Here is a 25,722-nt window from a genome sequence, read left to right on the forward strand (position 1 = left end):
TGGCCCGTAAAATTTCAGGCCATTTCAGGCATTCAGCCACAGCATGTAGGAGATTACAGCAGCTCCAAGAGCAGTTTAACTTGCCCTGCCACCAACTTAAGCAAGAGGTGGTAACTCGGTGGAATTCCACCCTGTACATGCTTCAGAGGATGGAGGAACAGCGCAAAGCCATCCAAGCATATTGCACAAGTCATGACATTGGGAAAGGAGGGGGGATGTATTTCACTCTTGCACAGTGGGGAATCCTTTCAGTGCTGTGCAAGGTGCTGAAACCATTTGAAGTTGTGACATGTGAGGTCAGTGCAGACTCTGCTAGTTTGAGCCAAGTCATTCCTTTAATTAGACTATTGGAAAAGCAGCTTGAGAAAATGAAGGAGGAGCTGAAAGCAAGCAATTCAGCAAAGTATGTTGGCCTTGTCGATCAAGTACTTAATTCGCTTCACAATGATCCTCGAGTTATTAAGATCTTGAACTCGGATCAGTACGTTTTGGCCACTGTGCTTGATCCAAGGTTTAAAACCTACATTGAGTCTTTACTTGTAAATGAGCGAGATGTGAACTTTTGCAAGGAGCTATTGCTCAGCAAGTTGGCCGCTGAACTGGGCCTCGGCTTGACGACGTGTCCTCCTTCACTTTCTCAAGCTGTTGCTCGTAAAAAATTAAATTTCCAAAAAAGAAGCAGGGAAGACACAGGGGGCAGACGAGAACAATTTAACATCTGGGCTGGTTTGAAGGATTTTTCAAAAAAAAGTGTCACTTTGCCCATAAGTCCATCCAATATGAGTATAAACATGCAAAGGATGGTGGAGGATTACTTTCAAGAGGTAGTTGATATGGAAATGTCAGACAGTCCCTTTCCTTACTGGGAAGAAAAGCAAGCCATTTGGAAACCCATGTACAAACTTGCTTTGCAATACCTAAGCTGCCCACCCTCCAGTGTGTACTCTGAACGAGTGTTCAGCACAGCAGGGAACTTAGTCAGTGATCGCCGTAGAAGGTTACTTCCCAAAAATGTGGAGAAAATGATGTTTATAAAAATGAACTACATCTTCCACGAGGAAGGCCTTCACCATCCAAGACATCCAAGCACTGACTGTTCTCTAATGGCGGATTCAAGCGGCGATGAATTGATAGTCTGTGATGATGACGTACACACTGATGAGGGTGAGGATGAAGCTGAAGATGATGCCGATAACATCTTTTTAAAACTTTCTATGTAAGTGTAGGGTGCAATCTACCCCCAAAGAGGAAAGGGACTTGTGGCATTTCCATATCACATACCATCTTGAAAGGCTGCTGTTAGGGCAATTTATCCTTAAGGGTAGGGTGTCATAGACAGAGTGACCCTAAACTGGCTTTGTCCATTTTTCATAATATTGTACAGTCTATAATGGCTGAATTTTTTAGTATTTTATACAAGTGGAGGGGGGCCTAGAGAGACAGAAACCAAACTGGCTTTCTCCATGTCAATTAATATTGTACAGTCTATAATGGCTGAATTTTTTGGTATTTTATACAAGTGGAGGGGGGCCTAGAGAGACAGAGTGACCCCAAACTGTCTTTCTCCATGTCAATTAATATTGTACAGTCTATAATGGCTGAATTTTTTAGTATTTTATACAAGTGGAGGGGGGCCTAGAGAGACAGAAACCAAACTGGCTTTCTCCATGTCAATTAATATTGTACAGTCTATAATGGCTGAATTTTTTGGTATTTTATACAAGTGGAGGGGGGCCTAGAGAGACAGAGTGACCCCAAACTGTCTTTCTCCATGTCAATTAATATTGTACAGTCTATAATGGCTGAATTTTTTAGTATTTTATACAAGTGGAGGGGGGGCTAGAGAGACAGAAACCAAACTGGCTTTCTCCATGTCAATTAATATTGTACAGTCTATAATGGCTGAATTTTTTGGTATTTTATACAAGTGGAGGGGGGCCTAGAGAGACAGAGTGACCCCAAACTGTCTTTCTCCATGTCAATTAATATTGTACAGTCTATAATGGCTGAATTTTTTAGTATTTTATACAAGTGGAGGGGGGCCTAGAGAGACAGAAACCAAACTGGCTTTCTCCATGTCAATTAATATTGTACAGTCTATAATGGCTGAATTTTTTGCTATTTTATACAAGTGGAGGGGGGCCTTGAGAGACAGAAAGCAAACTGGCTTTTTCCATTTCTTTACATATTTAACTATAAGTGTAGGGTGTAATATACATTCAAAGACGATGGCTGCATTGCCAATATGCATAGATGGAGAGGAAGACAATCTGTTTTGTGTGTAGAATAGGCCTACCAACGAAGAATTAAACTGTTTTTTTGGATGATTTATTACCTCAACAATTAGATTACTTGTCTCTAAAACAGTTGGAGCACTAAATTGGGTTAATTTAGGCCCAAAAACATGGATTTTCCCAAAAAATAGCAAAACAAAACCAAACAAAACCAAAACCAAAACCAAAACACGCAATGGCGGTTTTGCAAAACCAAAACCAAAACCAAAACACGACGGTAATCCAGATCCAAAACCGAATCCAAAACCAAAACACGGGGGTCAGTGACCATCTCTAGTTTTAAGACTACGCCCAGGGTTTCTAATGCCAAAATATGCAGGCTCACAAATCACTCAATTGACATTACCCTTAAAGAAAATGAGTTGTAGACACAAGGTTGAAGTTGAATACTGTGAGAAAAGATGAATGGACAGTTTGTAGGTCCAGAACATTTTCAAAACCGTTGTGTGTTTAAGTACAAGTTTCTGTTATATTTATCCCATTAGAATACTTGGAAATTACATGTGATTTTATTACAACATGTAATGGGCAATGAGAACTTAAGCTGGGTACACACCTATGCAACTATCGTACGAATCACACGCTTCACAACCGTTTGGTCAGAATGTGTACAATCCCACGATTATGTTTTATCGTTCCAAAATTCATTGCGCATATCTGTTGATTTGGTTTTCTAAACTTCCTAAAAATTATGATCAACGATGGAATGATGTCGGACAAATGTGAAGTGTGCTTGCACTCACGATCAGCAGCGTAGGCAGACATCTGTAGAGTGTGTACAGGCATGATGGTGATGAGTGATGCAGCTCTCAGATGTGAATGCACATGAACTGGCATGCTCATCGGGATTTTCAGTCGTTGGTGAAATTGCATCTGAAGTATGATTGCATATATTTGCACCTAGCTTTAGTCCCAATATGGCAAACTCATGCCCCCTCCCCAGCTATCCAGTAACAATTTAAATGGTTGTATGCCCTGTCACAGTGTGCTATCGCTTTCTTTATATGACACGTATATAAAATCCATCTTAAAAAATATATATTACATACTTGTTTTATAGACAGATTTACAAACACAGCAGCCACCCAATCTGTGTTAATACATTTGCACTTAACAGTTGACTCAAAGGTTCTCCAGGTTGTCAAGCTTTGGAGATCTGACCATTACTGTTGCAAGGTTGAGTTTTTTGGGAAAAGTAAGGAACCCTGTGGTCATGAAACATTTGTTTGAGGGATCTGGTAGAATGATTGACAAAAAAAACCTTTGGCTGCAATTTTTCTTTGCTATTTTATATATATCGGTAACTACACAATACAAGCTATCTTGGCCCAGTTGGATCCTGGCCAGGTTTTAGGGTGGTTAGGGTACCAGTCGGACCTCCCATTGGTGTACGCTGGGCAGAACTTTGCCTAATAACGAAGATTTAAACCCAGGCACCGCTGGGTACTTCAGCTAGTTGTTATATATGATTTATACTGTATTTATGGTCAACTACACAGTGCCATTTCTCTTATTCTGTATGCTAAATTAAATTATCTTCTGTATGTATGGAAACCTGCATAATATTACAAGTTTGTTTTGTATGCTAAATTCAATAATCAATATTCTCTGTATTTATAAATAACTGCATAGTATCACTTTTGTTTTTCTATATTCTGGATGTAATTATCAGTAGTAATTTCTTATATGCATTGACAACTGCACCACTGAATTTTTATGGTATGCTAAATTCTATTATAAGTAGCCAATGTCTTTATCTATGAATCATGTCCCTGTACATGATTTTTATCCATTCTGTCATCAGCAACTATTTTCCGTATGTATAAACACGTGCACATTACTGTTCTCTATTCAGCTACCACTATTTGATAGATTTTATGTAAAGACAACTTCTAAATACTTTTTCTGTACTTTATGCTAAATACATTTTTCAGTAGCTATGAAGTTGTGTAATACAGAGTAATTCCTAAGCATCTTATAGCTGTTACAGCTTAGGTTCTGTGTATTTGACCAATGTTTGATAAATAAGCATTAGCAAAATTTTGGCATTCCAGTATCAGTTTATCTGTAATACATTTACAGCTGGGAATCTCACTATAATTTTGTGTCAGCAAAACTAAAGGAAAATGAAGAAGAAGAATTGTCAATTCCAGGAGAAATTGATTTGTAATTGTTCTGCACTGAAAAGAACATGAATATTGTGTGCGTAATCTGGAAAAAGTCTATTGGTGTAAGAAACATAATTTTGTGCTGCCTATGTGAAATTCTCAGACAACATACAGCAGACATCAAGGAATGATACAAGGTAAAAAGCTGAAATACTTGAAAAAAGACTAAAGTAGTAACAAACAGAAAGTAGTGTATATGAATAAACCTGAAGCTATATCTTATCACATATGACAACAAGTCATTCAAACACTATTTGACTAAATGTCTATTTATTAAAGAATATGCCAATTCATTCTTTACATTTCACAATTCATAACAAAATGGTTTGCAAATATTCTAGAACCATAATAAGTTAATGGTTCCTCCTCTTATGTTATGAATGGCAAGTTACACAGTTTGCGCTATCTATCCTATAAGCAGCAAATCTGAAAAAAACTGACTGCTTTCTGGTAGAGATGTTCACTGACCCTCGTGTTTTGGTTTTGAATCTGGATTAACTTTGTGCTTTAGTGTTGGTTTTCGCCCTCACATGTTTTGGTTTCAGATTTTTTTTCTAAAATTCCTTTTTTTTTCTAAAATCACATAATTTTGATCCTTTGTATCCTTACATTAGTATTAACCTCAATAACATTTATTTACAATCATTTTCAGTAATTTTTTGTCAAGTGACAGAAACACTGCTACCCCTCCTGTTTCTGTGTGAGCAATGGCACTGAGCAATGACACTGGAAACTGGAGAGTGACAAGAGCACTGCTACCCCTCCTGTTTCTGTGTGAGCAATGGCACTGAGCAATGTTCCTGGAGACTGGCGAATGACAAGAACACTGCTACCCCTGATTCTGTGTGAGCAATGGCGCTGGATCTCCTGGGGAGGGAGGTAATTATGGAATCCAAAACCTACGAGATCCGACAATGCAACAATGATGTTTTGCCTCGAATCAGATCCAAGGAGGCGCGAAAGTAACGAGCCGGCTCGCGAGCCTACTCGGATCCCCTAAGTTTGGGTGGGCTCGGTTTTCAGAAAACCGAGCCCGAGCATCTCTACTTTCTGATGGATTTCTGGTGATTTTGAATAAACCGCTGGCAGTATAGGTGTTTTGATATCGCCATACATGGCCAATGATTTGAGTTTTAATCCTCCAAACCAGAGGTGAAAATCACTGGCAATGTGCACTGATTTCAAAACCTCAATGTCCATTTATTTATATAGTCTCTTTATGCACTCTCTTCATCTTTATTACTTCAATTTCTTTATTCTTTTTTGTCCCTTAACTTGTTTTTAACTTTACTTTATACAACATGTTTATCTGTCTCCAGGGGTGGAATTATAGTGGGTTTTCTCTCAGTCAGTCATTTGTCACATTCTTTCCTTCTCTTTAAATGTTCTATCTTTAGGCTATTGTGTAATAATAAATTATATATGATTTATAAAACTTTTCATGTTTGTCATATTTAAATTTTCATATGTGTTGTAACCTGAATGCCAAAGCCAGCCTCAAGATAATTACACAATGCCAACATTTCATATATTACATTATAATGAAATAACCTTGCCTCACTAGTCACGGAAAAGCACCATTACTCATCTACCCACAGTGTAAACAAAGGATATCAATAAAACTAAAAATCACAAAACCTAACATTAATGGTGATTTCCAAAACAGACAGTGAACTGCTGACAATATGTTTTGGTTTTTTTTTTTTAAAGCAAAAAAAATGCAGGTGGCCCAGTGAGCCAGTCCAAGGTAGTCCACTATCGGACTGGCCCGGGAGGCAGATCCCCCCCCCCCCCGCCCCGCCACCCAGCCCAGCCTGCCCCTGACTGTAAGGTGTTTATCACATGGGCTCATTCAGACTTTATTATTTGTAATTTGCATAGAATCTTATCTTCTTCTGGATCAGAATATGGTCCCTGACTTTTTCATATTAAAAAAAAAAAATCATTCATGATTAATAAAACAAAAAAAATAAAAATAAAAATACCCACTAAAAGAATATAAGTCACTTACTGTATTTCTTTCCATGGATGTTTCAAGGAGAAGTTTTGAAGGGATGTTGATTCCTGAGGAGCTGGCATTAAGGCCACTGATAAACCCACCACTTCTGTTGGTGTTTTCACTGGAGACAAAAAGCTACTAGCTCCTGGTGAAATATGCTTATATTACTATTATTGGAACACAATTATACAAAAGTAAACTATAGTATTTTACGATAAATGTCAAGACATCATACCCATGGCTCTAACCAATGTTTTACAGCTTCATAGCAGTAACCTAATCAATATACCTCATGGTTTGCTTCTAAAGCTGTGTTGCCAAGTCCTACTTAAATTTAGCAAAACATGTATTATTTGCTACACTTCCTATCCCTACCCAAGGTCAAACTATATGAATTTCTTGCTTGTGTATCCCTGTGTTTCTGATTAATATCTTACTGCAACACTTCTGACCACTTTTCTGCTATTTGCTATTAACCCAGCTTTTCGTTACCTCTCTTGAAGCTGCTACTCCCACGTGTTCCACCTGCACTGAGTATAGAGATGTGGTGGACCTCTATCTGTATTTACATCAACTTGGCATTGGCCACATATATCTGTTACTATTGTAAGCAGTATCTAAATTTGTAGCAAATACAATAAAGTAGAATTTATGAGTCAGTCAGTCAAATCTGGGAAGATGTGCATCCATTGACAAAACATAAGATATATAACAATCCCAAAATGTAGATACCAGCTGTAATCTCTTAAGTGTACTCACTATATGGAGAGAGAATTGGATGTAGTGTAGCCTGTTAGTCAGTGTTAGTCTTTGTTCTGGCAATGTGACTTCATATACTGTATCTCTTTAATTTGTTGCATGCTATTGGCTTACCGTTAGTTAGTAAAGATGTACAATGGACCAGTCAAGGTGATCTTACTGAGAACACCAATCTCTTCCCATTGACACAAATATTATTTTATAAGAAAGCCTACATATACAATTTTTAGATTATTTTTTATTCAACCTATAAAGTAACTGTGTATAATAATTGCTATGTATTGTCATCATTAAAAAATGAACGATTTTAAGGTACAACTGTTGTTAAAGTGCAGACAGGCAACAGCACCTTGACAATAGAGCAGCAGTTTAAAAAAAAACCCTCTCAGAGCACAAGAAAGGACTTCTGTTTGAACTGATAGGATAGACCTCCTGTGCCACCATAATTGCTGCTGGGGAATGGCTGGACCTGCCTTGTTTATCCCAAATGCGCACCCTCTAAATGCTATAATGGGTGCTGTGCTGTCACCACCAGGCTCCTTCACCGGCACCCGGAACTGCTCCTTTCTGGGTTACTCTTGCTGCTAGTGCAACCCCTTGCTGGACACCTGGGCTACTTCAGATCAGGGTTGCTGTGGATGGCTCCCCCTAGCCAGAGATGCATGGTAGTGGGCATAGCGTCTCAAACCTCAGAACAGCCATGTAACAGATTAGACTAATTTGTAGGTCACAGGAATTGTCGCAGGTAAATAGGCATCTAAGCAGCATCTTGAAGTGGTGATGTTTGTTGCTCAGAAAGGATCTTTATAATGACACACTAGTAAGGGGTACTAATGATCACCCAGAAGTACACACAATATAAACTATAGATTATCAAACACAGATTGTAAGCTTGCGAGCAAGGCCCCCTTACCTCTCTGTCTGTATTACCCAGTATTATTTATTACTGTGTTTGTCCCCAATTGTAAAGCGCTTCAGAATTTGCTGACACTATATAAATATTGATGATGATGATAACTGTTACAGACATTGTTGGACTTACCGAATATGGGGATCGGGACAGAATGAGCAAGATTTTACGTCATTGGTGTCACCTAACTCCACCCAAAATAAAACATTTGTGGCTTGTAATTATTTTTCGTCCTTTACTTCCTGTATTTCTGCTTTGGTGGGGAAGTGGTTATGTTGAAACACATGTTTACCACACATGCATATAAAATCCATAATAATTTTTATAACAACTGGTAAAATACATTTATTTTATACATATATGTGATACAGATGCTGGATAAGAAACAGAAAAAGCAGCCAAGAAATTAATTCTTGTATTTATTTAAATGTGATCTTTTACTAACTGCATCTGTTTCTGTCGCTGCCATGGACAGTTCTTCTCAAGAAAATAGCTTATATTCTGCTCAGCCTGATAATGTTACTCTGCTGGGCTCTAAACTATAAATTAAGACCACTTAAAAGTCATTACTTGTTAATAAAATATATTGACTGAAAATTGAAAATGTTTAAAATAGTGATTATTGTTTAGTAACAGAGTTTAATATATATACCCCAATAAGAAAGATAGATGATACTGTGAATAGAGTAATTTACTCTATGGGCCTGAGTCATTAAGGAGAGCAAAGCATAAAAAAGGAGTAACATTTGCACCTGGGCAAAACCATGTTGCATTGGAGGGGGAGGTAAATTTAAAATGTTGGGACAGATTTATACTTGGGGTAGGACATGTCCTAGATCAAGTTTAAATTTCAGTGTAATAATAAAGCTAGCAAGTATTTGTGTGCTAGAGGAAAAAACAGCCAGTATTTAACTGATGTGCAAAATAATAAACTAATTTGCACCCCTTAAATTGTAACATGGATTGTCCCAGAGAACATTTACTCCTTTTTTGCCCTAATGACTCAGGCCCTATATCTCTTTATATTTGCATTTAGTGTTCTAGATTGTCTTCACAATAGGCACTGAATTTTATTATTCATTATACTGTTCTTTCAAATAGGTGGATCAAGAATGTATGTGTAGTATTTGCATATCTCATGTATTTTACCATACAGCTGGAGAACATTTGAATAAGTGGGATATTGAAGGAGATTCAAATTAAAGGTAAAAAGCAGTGTCCTGTACATACCTGTATCATGACTGTCGCTCTCGTCCTCACAGAATTCTAAAGTCGTTACATTACCAGCATTGATTTTAGGCTCGTTTTTACAAAACTCCCATCTCTTTAGCTGCAGTTGCTGCAACCAGTACATCTTGGCATGATTGTTAACTGCCTGAAAAAGATTACAAGTAGAATTAAACAGCACCCCAAACCCAGCAGAAAAGAATCTGATGCTCTGTTACAGGAACACTAAACCTACAACGATGTTGTTTTAGCATAATGCAAACACTTCAAGGAACTTGTTGGAACTCTAGATGTTTGAGATCATCTTGCTTCTACTGGGATCAAAAACATTTTATGGCTATATATTAAAAACAATGGCCCGCACTATCAAACTATTCAAAGGTTTTTTATCAAGGTGTGCAAATGTATATATCTGCAAATGTTACAAGCTCCTGTTCACATTCGATCAATTTGTTATTGTAAGTTTTATGGCCTTTAAAGGACCTCTAAACCCATACTATCTGTCACAACTATATTGCGCACATGCTATTGTTGGCGCAACTCAGAGGAAGGTGCAGAATCTAACGTCCCCCTGGTGTTCACCAGGGACCCCCGCAAAGAAGTATGGACTCCGCTGCAGAGACACACAGGTCGCGGTCCTTCCATGAGTCAACAGCGAGATACAAGAAAAAGGTGTCAGACAGGCCGGGTTGGTAACGTTCTGGTAACAGGAAGTACACAGGGATATCCGGAGGGATGGTGAGACAAGCCGGGTCGGTAACGTTCAGGTAGCTCAGTACAAGGGGAGATCCAAAGGGGTGGTCAAACGGTCCGGGTCAGAAAGGTCACAGGCAAACGAGGAAAGTCAGGAACAATGCTGGAACTGGCAATACAAAAAACGCTGGAGGCAGGAAGACCTGATACTCTGGCACAGGTGTAGTGACAGGAAGTGCCTTATAAAGTTTGGGGAGCCAATAGGAATGGTGGTGGGCGGCAGCGCTATTCTCAGCTGCCGCTGAGACTATACAGTACCGTCCGCATGCTCAGAAGGCCACGCTGGGCAGAGAAGCAGGCGGCCGTCCCGAGGAGACAGCGGGACGGCGTCTGACACTATCCTAATTATCAACTTTGTTTTGGGAAAATGCAGAGGGGAGGAGTCATGATTATAACCTAATTAGGATAATTATTAAAATAATATGTTAATGTTGTCATGATCTATCCTGATATTTAAAAGGTACTTTAGTCAAAATGGTTTTCAGCAAATCAGATCACCGGGAATCGCGGCGTTTTGGACCTAATTCTGCCCACTTCATTAGGAAGTGGGCAGATCCGGGAGATTGCGACACTCTCCCGGGAGTCTGTGAGACTCACGCAAAATGCGGGAGTCTCCCGGACATTCTGGGAGAGTTGGCAAGTATGCCTATGCCTCTCCTTATCTCTGGTTACCACACTCAATCAGTTTTGGGGAATCAGCCTGTTGCTAAGTAATTCACATGTCAGGTAGGCTTGGTTCCTGTTGCGGCAATGCTAAAATGCTCTACCTTTATTTATTATTGTGGAGTCTTGGAATTAGCTTAATATGGCAGTACCCAAGAATTGATGGAGCCACCAGAGACGCTAAACACAGGAAGCTGCAGAAGTGCAGGGTCCCGCTGTGCTGTGGCAGCCCCTCAGAAACTGTTCCTGACTGCAATGTCCTATAAAATTATGTCTAGGACAGTGTCAAAAGACAGACTGAGTTAATGTGACATCACTTGCCCTACCCCTGTGGATGAATCAACCAATCCAAATTATGCATTTCTGCAAAGCAAGTCTGCCTAGCTCTCAGTCATTGTCTTGTATTGTTTTTTTTTTTTTAATCAAATATTTTTGTTAAGATTTAAAATAACAGTACAAGAAAAATAAATACATGACATAGTTCCAAGATATGCTGCATTCCACACTATTAGAAGAACATAGTAACAATCCAGATATCGCATTGTACATCATCATACAAACAAAGCACCTGCATGACAATACAAAGTGACAAAGTATTAGATTGTGTCCAGCTATTTTAACGCCCTTGGTGTTGGGGAGATAATAATACTAAGTACAGACAATAAGATAAGTGTGGGATTACGGTCAGCTAGTGGTGTCGGAAGTACATATAGGGGATAAGGAGAAGCAATCCCAATATCTAAAATAAAAACAAAAATAGCGAGAAACATTCAAATAGGGTCAAAGTCCGTAGCCAGGGACCGCACCGTATGCCTTGACTTTGCCCATCTCGACCATACTTTGAAGCATTTTGACATGGTGTTTCAGGACTGGTAAGTAAAACGCTCATGACTCACAACTACATTAACTAGGGCTACCCAGGCACCAAAGTCAGGTCCATCTCGCGCCATCCACACTCTAGCAATTGTGTCTGGTTTTTTTAGTTGGGTAAGCATCTCCTGCCTAACATGGCAACTTAGCTTTACTTGCTCAACATCAAGTTCTGCGTCCCTGATTGTCCTGCTTCACAAGCCAATATGCATACATACATTTTATGTAGATTCAACTGAAGAGGAACACGTCAGTATGGTGATTCTAATCCTAATTTTGATTGCTGCCTTGTGAGGCTATTTATGTGGGAGGAGAATAGTAGGTTATCGGCAGGGAAGCCTATCACCCTCTGTTGGGGGGCCCGGTAGAAAACCAGGGCTCCCTTTTGACTCCATACTTCAGATCTAGCTAGCACCATAGAGCACAATGAGTACACAGCCTAGCAATTCACTACTGCAACAACCACTAGTAAGGATAAAAGACCTGTCAGAACTGGGAGAGACTGGGTGGGTAATTCAAACTCCTGCTAAGTATGTAGAACTGATCCATTCAATACCTGTGTTCACTATACACCTCAGTCCTACCTGCTCTCCCAGCAGTAGATGACCCATGCATAGGGTTGTTCCTACCATGAACCAATATGAGAAACTAATCTGATGTGGCATAAATGTAGGGTCATCAGGCATTTTCTGGCCTGTAGCATCTCTCCTTCCTAATTGCTGCTTCACATGCTGTATGGAGGAAACCCATGGGGATATAGAAACTAATTGTGCATTCTTTTCTGTAGTCACTGCTTGAATATGTAGTACATGTGATGGATATGGAAGTAGAAGAGGTAAAGGGGATGGAAATATCTCCCTTCCCTGTACTGCCTCTATTCCTCATGTCTGCTACTGATGTGTTTCTCATATACACTGGTTTATCACCATTTCATTCTGTCAGCAGCAATTACATGAGGAACACAATGGTGACATACAGAGATAGCAGAGGTGTACAAATTACAATGTACAACAATGATAATGATGTCCCTCCCAATGCCCCAGTTACAGGGGTGAGGTAACAATTTGATAGGCGGCAAGCAAATCTATCATTAAAGGCAATTTTCAGCACAAAAATATGAGATTCAATTATTATGCAATTTATTGTCAGACTACTTGATATTAAAATGATGATTACCTTTAGGACAAATGCTTTTGTAGGTGTTTTAATCTGGAACATTCCCTCCTCCGCTTGCACACTCAAATGAAAGGTCGATGTACATAGTTCTATACACCCCAAAGGGCAGACATCTGAAGCCATTCTATAGTAGAGCAAGCAGCACTTCTGCTCATCATAAGAAAAGAAACGATACTTCCAAGCTTTGAGGGGCCCTTTCATCCCCAGTTTATACAGATATCCACATAGTTTTTTGGACTTTACTTTTTCATCTTCTTTGTTTGGAGTAGGGGAAAAACCTTCAGCAATCATATCTGCCATATCTCCTTCACAAATGACTTGGGACATTACAAGTTGCTCATCATTCAAAGGTGTTTCTGGATCCCTTATTTCTGGTAGTACTTCCCCAGCGATATTATTCTCCTGCCCATTTCCTTCCATTTCATACATGTTGTCAATTAAAAATGTGCTTCCTATCTGAAATAAATATAAGCATAATTATATGGTATGCTGTAACTATGTACTTTTCTATGTTAAGCCATTTATCCATAACAGTATTTGCATAAGTTAATAAAGCTATTACAGTTGATTGTGCCATGATTTTCTTATTATTTAAAATGTGGTTACTTTAGAAAACTCTTTAACACAAAGCAGTAAGGTAAGAGAACCACTATTTTGATGGCTAGTTATAACAGTTTTGAAATTCTATTTATATTATTTATGAAGCCAATTAAAAATAAGGGAACTACTTTCATATAAAGTTCTTTGAAGAAGTATCCAACCCCCCCAAAACATTTTTTACATTTTGTCAGGCAGATTCTGAATTTGAAACAGATTGAAATAGAGATTTTTGCACTGATTCACAAAGTGTTGAGCACAATTTGAAATAAATTAAATATTCCAAAAAAAATTCCACAAATTACCAAAAATGCAAACCAGTAATTAATGCAAAAAATATTCACGCATCATTGAAATTCCAAGCTCAAATTTGAACAATACCTGAAAAGTCATATTATTTGTTTGTTCAATGACTCCGCATGTGTAAGAAATTAGTGAATCATCATCTATTTATATAGCGCCATTAATTCCGCAGTGTTGTACAGAGTACTCACATCTGTCCCTGCCCCATTGGAGCTTACAGTCTAAATTCCACATACACACACACACACACACACACACACACACACACACACACACACACAAACACTAGGGTCAACTTGACAGCAAGGAACAAATACAGAGGAAAAATACCCTAGCACACTGCTATAACCAGCAAAGGAGTTGCTATTTCTATTTGTACATAAAAATGCAGAAATCTCAGTTGCACACATTTGCCAATGTATGGAAAGCCACCCGCCACTTCACGGCGCTTCTGCTAATAGGGTGGTCCTGAACAATGAGAGCCCCTATTCTTGGGTCATACATATATGTGTTTTTAAATTGAGAGCTAACTTACCAAGAGGTACCCCAAACTTCTCCAAATGGCAATATGGCGCCAGCACTCCCCATCAGCTACTGACACCATAGCATGCCTCTCAAACAAACAATACAGAAGTGGAAGTTGCTCAATCAATTTATAGGTTCATAGCAGGTGCTTGAAAGGGTGGGGCTATCCTGCAAGAAATCTTCTATGAACCTGTAAATTGATTGAGCAACTTTCACTTCTGTATCCTTCTGTATCATATATATATATATATATATTTGATAGCAGCCAATTAATGTACTAGTATGTTTGAGTGTGGAAGGGAACCGGAGCACCTGAAGGAAACCCATACAAACACAGGGAGAACATACAAACTCCACACAGTCACTTGTTGTAAATTCTTTTGTAAATATAATTACCCCACCCTCTGTGTAGTTTTATAGCATGGCAGATTTGAGACACTCCATTATGGAGTGACACAAATCTGGGGCAGGGTACAAGACCATTGCAAAAGGGATTGAACATCGCTCGGAGCTAAGAGCATTTCATTGTACAGAATTGGCAGAATTATGACATTACAGCCACAGAGCCTATATAGGTCCACCCCCTAAACTTAGCTGCCAAAGAAAAGTGTTATTTATCAGGGAAATGTGAGGGCAATTGTGACATCAAGCTACAAAAGTAAGTGGCTGTGGTGGAATATAATGTACATGGGTCATCAATTTCCAAGGTATTCAACCAATGAGAGACTTTTTTTTCAAGGAAACACAGCCACCAGTGGTCATGTAAACTAGGACATGTGAAGCTGCTACATTGCTTTTACACTTATTAATATAACAAAAGCTCAGAGCAAAAGCTTACAGAGGTTCTTAATCTTTCATTGCCCTCTGCATCAGAGAGTTTACAGAGTAGACACATGCTGGCCACACGCGTTGAAATTTTGCAGCCAATATCAAGTAATTTGGCCAATATTTCAGCTTGTGTGGCCTGAAAATGATCCCAATGATCAACATTTAAATTGATTGTATCATTATGAAAGCATGTTGGTAAATGCAGTCGGATAATGATGGCAGATCACCACTGTCTCCATCTTTTGATTGCACAAATAAGCGAGTCATGCTGGAAGTGGTTGATCTGCCCAAGCAATAGGGTCAGCCCATGTACGGTATAGCTTAGAGAATGAGAAAAACATATTTAGCAGACAGGGAGAGAACATATCATGGAAATACGAACCCCTCCAACAGATTAGGTTAACCTGCATTGATGACATTAGCACATAGGCATAACATATATTCTCTACCCGATTAGTTGTTACTATCACTTACATTTAGTGACAAATAGCACCATTTTCACTGTGTGTTGCATTTATGAAAAATACACTGACCTACCCTAAGACACCAGATTTTATTTAAACAACCCACATCCAGGACTATTTAGAAAAGCAACAGAGAAACTGATCTATGTTAATTATTTTTAATGTTTTCTTTTGGCTTCAACTTTTCTAGTTGGCTCACAATCCATCAAACCCATGCAATAGGGGGTGTTAAATGACGAAACATTTGCAGTACACAATGATTGTCACACAAGAGGTCTTTCTGCTGTGTTTTTCTCCCCAAGATGCTGTTCTCTTGAAATGAGTAAACTTTTCCTAGTTGTGGCCATGTATGACTTATATTAATCATTAGCGTGGGCACAAGGGCATTGTATTTATTACATGTGGTTGTGTGTGCAAAGCATTATGCTAAATTGCTCATATTGCCTCTGGAAATCATATTCTTCCCCATAGTTCAATAAAGAGGCACAAATTATGACCCATTAATAGTATAGGACAAGACCTGAACTTGATGAGCTCTCTGCCGTAGAAATTGTAAGTTCTTTATGGTGGAAATGGCTACTGGTCTAGGGACACACTTCTGTACCTCACTATGGGGTCTATTTTTGAATCGTTGAAGAGTCTAACATCAGGTTCTTTAGACGCTTTGTCCTATTTTACAAAGGGTTAACATTGGAGAAATCAGAAATTTTCAGCTGTTTACTGATGTTTACAAAGAGAGGGGAGGGCAAACTGAATCTATTCATCAAGCTGCAAAAAGCTTGTGGTTTTTTTGCAGCTAGTACCCAAAGACGAATACTATCCCAGGATGGCGTTACTTACCTTCCCCAATGGAGTGTAGTCCTGCCCGACAGGAACCTGTTCACCGACTGCATGTTCCTCTCCTCCTTAGGCCACAGTTGTATATACTGCACATGAGTGGCAAAGCATAAGTGTCAGCTCAGTGGTACAACTTTCTGTACCACTGTGATAGCGGCGATATAGATCATTAAGTACTGCTGCACAATGCTCACCAATGTTAACTAGACCGCTATCATATAGAAAAAATTGCACCACAAGATTACTTTTTGCATCAGCAGGCAATAACTATACCTTCTAACATGACTCATTTCCTTTAGTTCACAAAGGGGAACATTTCTAAAAACTTTCACATAGAAACTTGTGCAAAAATGGAGCAGCATAAAATAAAATGGTAAAAAGTCCTAAATTTATAATGACATTGACACTTCAATTGGCCGTGTTACTGCCGAAAGTAACTGTGTGCTATTACCGTTACTATGGTAACAGTGCGCATAATTACCATTAGTATGGTAATCTTTAACAGTGGTTTTTGCAGAAATCTGGGTTAAATTTAATATATTAATGGTAACAGCGTTATTCTGGGGATAATTGAATTCCCCCCTTTATGTAGATGTCCCCTAATACCTTGTGTCAATGCTATTTTCTTCTAGAAAATGTTGTGCCACTGTCCTACTGTGTGTACATATTTGATGGGGCCTCCCCTTTTGCACCAAAGTGCAGGGGGCAGAGAAAATAAGTTCCATTACTGACAATTATTTCATTCACAAAATTGTTTTACAAATGATCAGTGAATGAAATTGATTGATCAGCTGAATTAACCTCATCTTAATTAAATAGTTAATGTGTCTAATCATATATGTTCTCAAATATTATTTATGACTTCATCATACTAAATGCAAAACAAGAAGTTGGTGTCCTCCATAGCAGCCACACAAGTATTTTAATTTATCTAGTGTAAGGTACAATGAAACCAGTCTGATTGGCTGCTATTGGAAACACTGCTTATTTTGAAGTCAGTTGAATAAATGTCAGCAGCAGTGCCTGCATGTTAGATCATGTTACAGCCTTCACAGTTATGTTGGGTAGTCTTGCTTAATATTTTTTTCCATAGCAGTCTGTCTTTTTATTCCTTTCTTTACTTTATATTGTGCCTATTAATATTCATTTGTTTCTAAAGCAAAAGACCAAACAGAACAAAAACAAAAAGTAAAAGAAAAGGTCAAACATAGTAAGGAAAAAAAAATCAGAGAGAGAGATCAACTTTACTTATGTGCAATTAGGCATACTGACCTTTGTAATAAAATCATTTGGTGACCTCTTCTGGTAAAAGTTTACAATAAAAGTAATATTCTGTGGGTGTGTAAGTGTAAAATAAACACCAGTTGAATGAGAAGATTAACCCTCAGAAAACTCGATCCATTAAAATAAAGAATAGTTTATATCTAGCGACGGTACGAAATAAGAGTGTTACTGAATAGAAGAAAACCCAGTCCCAATAAAGAGGAACATGCAGGATTCTGCTCAAGATGAAACGATCTGATCACACGGCTTGTGTAGGGGCCGAACGTCAGCAGGAAGGATAGTGTTGGAACGTTAGCGTTTGTTTATATTATCAACATACCGATTAAGTCCACCAGACTAGAGTTGTGAATCGCATCGACAAATTGGCAGGATAAGTTAAAAGTAGATGTTGATAGCTTCCCGATATCTCTCCTCCCAAGTGGTTTCATTACTTATACACAGAAAGTAATTTTGCCAGTCACACAATGACGTCTCCCTGAGGAAATCCTCCCATTCTCGAGGGAGGGTGTGCTATTCCTATCTTCATATTTGCTGACCAAAACTATTGTGTAATGAAGCAATGTATTTGTAATCTGTGGTTGGGCTTTTTTGTTCTGTAAATTTTTAAAATGTGGAAATGGCTGCTAATAAATGCAACCATGACAACAGTAGATAATAGGAAAAGTGATCGCAATAAAACAAATTAAAATTAAACAAATTTGTATATGTGTATTGTACAAACTTAAATTGTATTTTATTAATTTGCCTGTTCTAACTCTTTGCTTTTCCCTGACAGCCTTGCCATACATATTTATTAATAACAATTAAGGCAATTGGCCCATATCCCTTTTCAAATTTAGTGACACATTAAGGGATCTATTTATTAAGAGTGCTCCGAAAAAAAACTTTTAAAAATCTTCGATTGGGCAATTTACCAATAAATGACAGATTCCATATAAAAAATGTAATAAAAATGTAAAAAAAAAAAGTAAGTAAACTTGATTAAAAAAAAGGAAAAGAAAACCATCCTGTAAGTAATAAAGCATTTTTTCCTTTACTGTCTCCTGGCTAACACCACCCTGAGATGGCATATTGGAACACACCGGCGGTGCTTGTACTGCTGCTGTCCATGGGGAAACATCGCAAGAGGCCTTCAGCAAAGGGTACAGCAGGATTGCAGGATTTATCCTTTTGATAAATAGACCTCTATAATCTATAAATGTTTATCCCGGCACAGTGTTATGCTCTCCCTCTGGGGAGGCTACAAGTAAACTCATTCCTGCCACCTCTTTTTCCTGTTCTCGGTAAAACCTATATATTACAATTAGTGTGCTATCTGCAGGGACATAACTAGAAGCTTGTGAGGGTAAATGGAACAGGGAAATGGTTGCTATTCTCTAAAAAAAACTATTATGTAAAATACGGATACACATGCCATATATGTTCCTTTAAACATCAAATAATAATTTGTCTTGTTAATTGAAGTTTTCTTAAATGAAGTAACCAGTTAGGTGTACTCCTTACCTAGTAACCTGTTTTAGTTCTAAATGTTTACAGTCCTGTAAGGATCTCCTGGATATGAATATACTGGTATCTGTTATAGGGGAGCTCACAATACATAGGGGGAGATTCAATTAGCAGTGAAGTTCCTGCGCAGAAAGTACTGCTTATGGGACAGGAAACATTGCTCAGTTTTGCTCATACCTCTACGAGATGTGAATAAAAATGAGCAAAGAATTTTCTCTAAAACATCTTACACCAAAACAACATAAGAATGGGCAACAATTATTACCTGAACCATCCTGCGGAGAGCACGCAACTAACTGAATCTCTTCCAGTATATTATAACATACGGTACTAAGAAACCTATGATTTGAAAGCACTGGGGTCATGAGTCGAATTCCCGACCATGGCCTTATCTGTGAGGAGATTGTATGCTCTCCCCGTGTTTGCGTGGGTTTCCTCCAGGTGCTCCGGTTTCCTCCCACACTCCAAAAAAACATACTGGTAGGTTAATTGGCTGCTAACAAATTGACCCTAGTCTGTGTGTGTGTGTGTGTGTGTGTGTGTGTATGTATGTTAGGGAATTTAGACTGCAACCCCTAATGGGGCAGGGACTGATGTGAGTGACTTCTCTGTACAGCGCTGCGGAATTAGTGGCGCTATATAAATAAATGGTAATGATGATGATGATTATGATTTGCCAGATGTGGTGGAACTACATATCCCACATCATTACTGTCATATAGCATCAGCTCTGATAACAGAAGAATGCAGTGCATGGGAGTTAATCAAGGCACTCTCAGATCTCTTCTTAAACTTGTAGAACTTTTGACTATTAATCAGGTGAGTAGCACATTGATGTAATCCTTGCTATTGTCTTCAGAGTAACGCTGGTGGGAGGTACACAGAGTGCTACAGCTGAGGACCCTTTCAACTGCCATACCTTGTAACAGCTGCTACCACCACAGGTTGTTACACCCATGTCTTTATCACTGGGCACAATAATACCTGAGCTTTGTAAAATGTTAGGCCACAACCACTTTTTACCATGGAAATAGCCTTTTTTCACCATGGCAAACCCCTTTTTAACACTCTATGGGGTCTATTTATTAAAGAATGTACACTAATTAAAGGACACTTACTGTGATTCTGGTGCACTTTGGAGTATTCTTGAAAGTTATGATTGTTGCATCGCAGCAGATATTGTTTGTACCTGCTGCTTTGCATTCTGTATAATTTTTCTAAGCAGTCACCATCAAATAGTATGGTGACTGCTCCCTACTGCAATCTAACAAGTTCCAAAAAAGAGATTGCTGGCGTACATCATCGGAAATGGTCTTTTCTTTACTTTTCATTTCTGTCCAGCTCGGCTCCAAAGAGCTGAGCTGGACACCACATGTGCAGAGGGATCATGTGATCCCTCCCTGTCACATGACAACTGTTCGCTCTTCACACTGCACAGTAGGGTTCTCTGTGCGCATGCCCAATTTTTCGATTGGTGCATGCTCACAGGGATTCAAAGCAGGAAACCAGATTGCAATCAAGACCGCAAGTATAAAGGTAAGTGTTACACTTCACTGTTTCTGTGGAGATTTTTTAATAAATATGAGAAATAGTTCAATCCTTATCAATGCGATAAGAATTGAAAATTATTTTTCATTTTTTGCAATGGTTGATAAATGTGCCCCTATGTCACCCAAGGCTATTGTACAATATAAGAGTTGTAAAAGTACTGTGGGAGTGGCACTATGCAGTTGTCAATCTATGAAATTATACATTTCACAGACCACTTTGCAATTGTTTTATTACATATGTTTATGTTCTGCCTTCTCCAACCGACCAATGTTTCCAGTGTGATACCGGGCCCCTTCTCCAACATATCTTGCTTATTCCCTTGGGTCATTCCCCTGCTTCCCACCCCAAGTACACCTCTGAATGCAGGTGTGTACTATTAAACCGCTTGATGCATTTACATTGTATTTCTGATTCCCTAGTGTTTATTTTTATTAGAGTACAGCTGAGCTTGTCTGCAGATTTGACCATTTTTTATAATAAATTATACAGATATTAAACCATATGTGATTCCACAATCTTTCTGAAGAATCAAAATCCAAAATCAGATTTAGGGGTCTATTTACAAAGATGCGATGAGCCACAAAAACTGAGAATAAAGCAGTTTTCTTCGTAAAATGACCATCATATCTCATCACATTATTTTCAAAGGGTTCAACGCAGGATAAATCATAGATTTCTTCTGTCATACACTATTCAATGATGCTGCATGCAGATCCCATATATTAATATGGGGACTGTTGCGAAATGCAATTTATAAAGCTGCGAAAAGCTTAAAACCCCTGTACACTTACCTTTATCCAGCTGGAGCTTGTCGAATTCATGAAATGAGGATCAACAGGGAGTCAGAAGAAAGAAGGATCCATAATGAAAGACCAATGCATCTGTGTTAGGAGCGATGTATCGCAGCTTTATGCTGCAATATATAATGTTACTGTGAGGATACTGGGTTTTTAGAACCAGAGTTCACTAGGTAACCCGGCCCTCCTTAGGTATAGAAATCACACAGGCAAGGAGGAGAACGAAAGACACAATGATATCTTTACTTTTCTTACAGTAAATCAACAGAATATAAAACTGTACACTTTAAACAATAGGTCAGTGGATCAACAGTGTCAATAGGATACCCAGCAACGTTATCCACCCACCTTAGCCACGCAAAAGTTCCACAGGCAAAAGAGTTTGCCAACAGAAGCTCCAGGGAGTCTTGGTATCTTGCTCTTCCCGGACGCTTGGCCAACTGTCCATTAGCGTGGTGGGGCTCTAGGTGTCAGTCTCCCCACTCCTGTGCATACACCAATTTCCCCAAAACCTGGTGTGTATCTCCCGATGGAGTGAGGTGATAACAGGTCCCAAGACAGTGCAACAGCCTGCTTCCCCAAGTACAGGACAGTGATGATCACCAGGTCTGCTGGTAAAGAACAGAAACTCAACACCAGTCAACCCCACACCTTCCGGGATCAATCCTCAGAATGAATACCCCCTCTAACCCTGCAGCGGCTCCTTATATCCACGGTCAAATTTCCACAGTGTTTTCTTCTCCCTGGGCAAGCCCCTGGGTCTCTTCTTCTTAAACATTGGTGGGTGCTGGGCCAGGGGGTTGGAGTGGGATTGGAGATGAGCTGGCCATCCACAGTGGCTTCCCTGCTGTGTGGAAGTCCATGGGTAATACTTATCTTTCCCCACCTCCAGTTCTTGGATAACACACAGTCGCTCCTGAAATAAACTTCTTCGATGCTTTTGTTATGTGTCAGGGCTTTCAACTGACCCTCACTTCCTGTCCCTTCCTCCTTACTCCCCCACATGTTTGCAATAAGTTCTCCTCCTGTTCGCCGGGTGCAATATAAGGGGTCCTTGGGTGATAGTCCATGTAATCCCTGTGGATTCACCAGCCGGAGGGAGAAGTTATCTTGGCAGTGTGGCCCAGTCCCGTTACAGTTACCTATCATTGTCCACTGACCACCAATAGAAAATAGACCCATATATCACTCTGAATGAAAAACATCAGGTCAGTTAAACTTCATGAATGTTTATTTAAGGTTATAGGCCAATCTGGAAATGGTAGGTGCCACCTCTCTTGTGTGATCCAGTAATTCATCCATGTTTGTGACCAAAGTGCTTAAGGATCTGGTTGTTCCACAACTAGAGGCTTCATAACAATGCTGACGATTTATTTTTTTTCCAAAGAAGGCAAGCAAAATTACAAAATCTGCTACTATGTAGTCCAAAATTGTGTCTACAGACTATTTATATGGAAAAACCCATTTCTTAAAAGGAAGATGTCTGTCCCCTCAAAGTATTGAACCTGGTGATCCAGATATCTTTAGGATCAGAGTTAAATTTGAAAACAGGTCAGTTATTATTATTATTATTGTTATTATTATTGTGGATTTGTAAGGTTCCATAGTGCTTCACAGTGTCACAGAGTAGGGAAAACAGGGCATACATAAAACAGGGACAAAAGAAATGCATACATGAAAACAAAGGGTAGGGAGTGCCCTGCTCATGAGAGAGCTTACATTTCAAATGGGAAGAGGGTACAGCTGAGGATCGAGTGTGGCTCAGGATGGAGGTTGGGACAGTTGTGAAGATGCATTAATGTAAGTAGTATAGGGAAAACGGACCTACGCCAGGTCCGTTACATTGCTGCTTTAAATATGAAAGTCACACTTACAAGTGACGTATTTTTCAAGAGTCGGCCTCTCCTGAGATTGGAACTCTCGTGTGTCTGAGTATGCTTAAGTCTCTGTTTTTGACAGGTCGGTGAGTTATGTTTCAGATTATATTGGTTGCTGTAAATACTGTCAGTGTTTACAGCACCGTTAAACTGACTACAGCCACTGACTGTGAATGGCCTGTGTGTATTAACATAGCGATCATTTCCTTTTCTTTCAAAAAAATTATCACCTTTTTCATTATAGATTATGCCTTGGTGCCACTGACAGTTAACTGTGTTTGACTATTTGTATTTTGAAGTCTGCTCAGATGTTTTAACACTTAAAGAAAGAATAGTTATATAAAACAAATCTTAAACATTCCCCTTTGGTCATTTGAGGTGTTAAGAGGTATAAAAATGACCAACAGCTAATAATCACATTCTCGCACATTAACTGTAGTTTGTTTGCATCAATAAAAATCATATTTTCGCCTCTGTATTGTGCGGCAGTGACAAGGTTGCCCTCTGTATTGATTGTTTGGTGTTGACAAAGGGCCTGATTTATTAAGGATCTTAACTTAAGAAACTTCTTATTTCAGTCTCCTAGACAAAACCATGTTACAATGCAAGGGGTGCAAATTTGAAATTAGTATTCTGTTTTGCACATAAGTTAAATACTGACTGTTTTTTCATGTAGCACATATGTCCAGATAGACACATTTACATAGATATCAATAATACACAACACGTAGTAATACAAGCTAACATATTTCCTGCATTCCTAGTCATTGCTGGCCAATATGTACCTGTTTTTTCTGTTAGAAACCTATAGTTGACTAAAGCTGTTGTGTTAGGATTTATTTCTTTATCATTACAATGTCCCACATGTGACACTGACATGTAGCCTGTCAACTTTGTCCTGGAAATCTGTATATTTACGAGAGAAAAAGAAAAAGAAACTCTGAGTTTCCTATGCTTATCATTGCTCCGTAGTATCGTATGAAGTAAAGATTCTCCCATGCGATCGCTGTGGTCCAAAGCAGAAGAGCTTTATTTGCAATATAGATTCCAGGCAAAGTATCTCATGCATACGCTTGCGCGGTTCACGCCAATAACAAGCTTTTATCAGAATGCTACAGTTTTCATGTGAACGGAAACATTCACATGCAAATGTGAACAAAATGAGCCCAAACTCGGTGCAATTAATATGTTGGAATCATTAATTAGCTTTTTCACCACCTTATATTTTATATTAATTTATAGAAATACATTGAACTTATTTACATGTTGCTACGATAATGATTATGTTGCCTTTTAACCTCCTTGCAATTGATTATATTGTACAGAAATTATTGATTACCACCTTCGTCCAATTATTAAAATTCAGCATCTTTATCACTGTTTCTATGTAAGGAGTGTGATTGCATCAATATTACAACTTTAAACATTGATGCTGGCTACAGTGAGTTACTTGTTAATAGAATGTAACAAGAAGAGACATGTAGCTTTTAGACAGAAATTCAATACAGTTCTTATTGGACACTAATATGATTAATGCAGTAAGAATGTAAGAATATGTAGAACGGCAGATGATTTTCTACTGTAAAATGTCTATTCAATCATGGACAAGGTGCTGTACCTTTCAGTCATCACATTCAGAATGCTTGCAATGCCTGTAAACAACTCTGTTTACACACACACACACTAAACCTATTAGTATGTCTTTGGGGTATGGGAGGAAACCAGAGCACCCAGAGGGAACCCATGCAACCACGAAGGTTAGGATGCAAATTTATGACAGCATCGTTGTGAGGCAGCAGTGCTAACCACTGAGCCACCATGCTGCCCACTTGAGGTATTTCCTTAAAACTGCTTTATTCCACTTTTATATTGTAAGGAATTCTCATTAATCTCTATTTTCAGCAAAATCTTCACTAACAATGTTTGATTGACAAATCAAATAATAACATTTGAGTGTTGGCATCCCATAGGCTATTTCAAATGCACATTGATATTTCCTGTCAGACAAATCAACTACTGCAGTTAGCTAATATTGCTAAATCTCATTGCACTACTTAGACCTAAACTGTCATCAACAACAGAGGTATAAGTCAATAGATGAGCATTATAGGGACAAGTATTTTCCAATGATTTCAGACCCTTGCTGTTCTGAAACTTGATAAAAAAGGGGAGTTAAAGAAAAGTTCAAAAAAGCAGAACTATTTGTCTCTGTTGACTCCTAAAGATTGTCCCCCGTTGAAACAATTAGCAACAAAGGAAAATATAAGTGAAAAAACCCTCAGGCCTCTAATCCCCTAAGACTGCACGGTATGTAATCAGTAGTTTGAGATAACT

At 38.7% G+C, this 25,722-nt stretch overlaps 1 protein-coding gene across 4 annotated transcripts in view; it reads right to left on the reverse strand.

Moving 5' to 3' along the window:
• TBC1D2 (TBC1 domain family member 2) overlaps positions 1–18,102 on the reverse strand; it is a 62,919-nt gene extending 44,817 nt beyond the window's left edge. For 2 of the 4 annotated variants that reach the window (XM_075204622.1, XM_075204619.1), the window contains exons 1-4: positions 17,646–18,102; positions 12,820–13,275; positions 9,361–9,505; positions 6,474–6,606 (exon numbers count right to left, since the gene is read on the reverse strand). In XM_075204622.1, coding sequence (XP_075060723.1) covers positions 6,474–6,606; positions 9,361–9,505; positions 12,820–13,248 — 707 coding nt within the window. In that variant the 5' untranslated portion in view covers positions 13,249–13,275; positions 17,646–18,102. The remainder of the gene's footprint in view (positions 1–6,473; positions 6,607–9,360; positions 9,506–12,819; positions 13,276–17,645) is intronic. The other 2 variants (XM_075204620.1, XM_075204621.1) reach the window with 2 other exon arrangements.
• Positions 18,103–25,722: the final 7,620 nt, after the last annotated feature.

The sequence above is a fragment of the Mixophyes fleayi genome, chromosome 1, assembly GCF_038048845.1.
Source record: "Mixophyes fleayi isolate aMixFle1 chromosome 1, aMixFle1.hap1, whole genome shotgun sequence".
In the NCBI taxonomy this organism is placed as follows: domain Eukaryota; kingdom Metazoa; phylum Chordata; class Amphibia; order Anura; family Limnodynastidae; genus Mixophyes; species Mixophyes fleayi.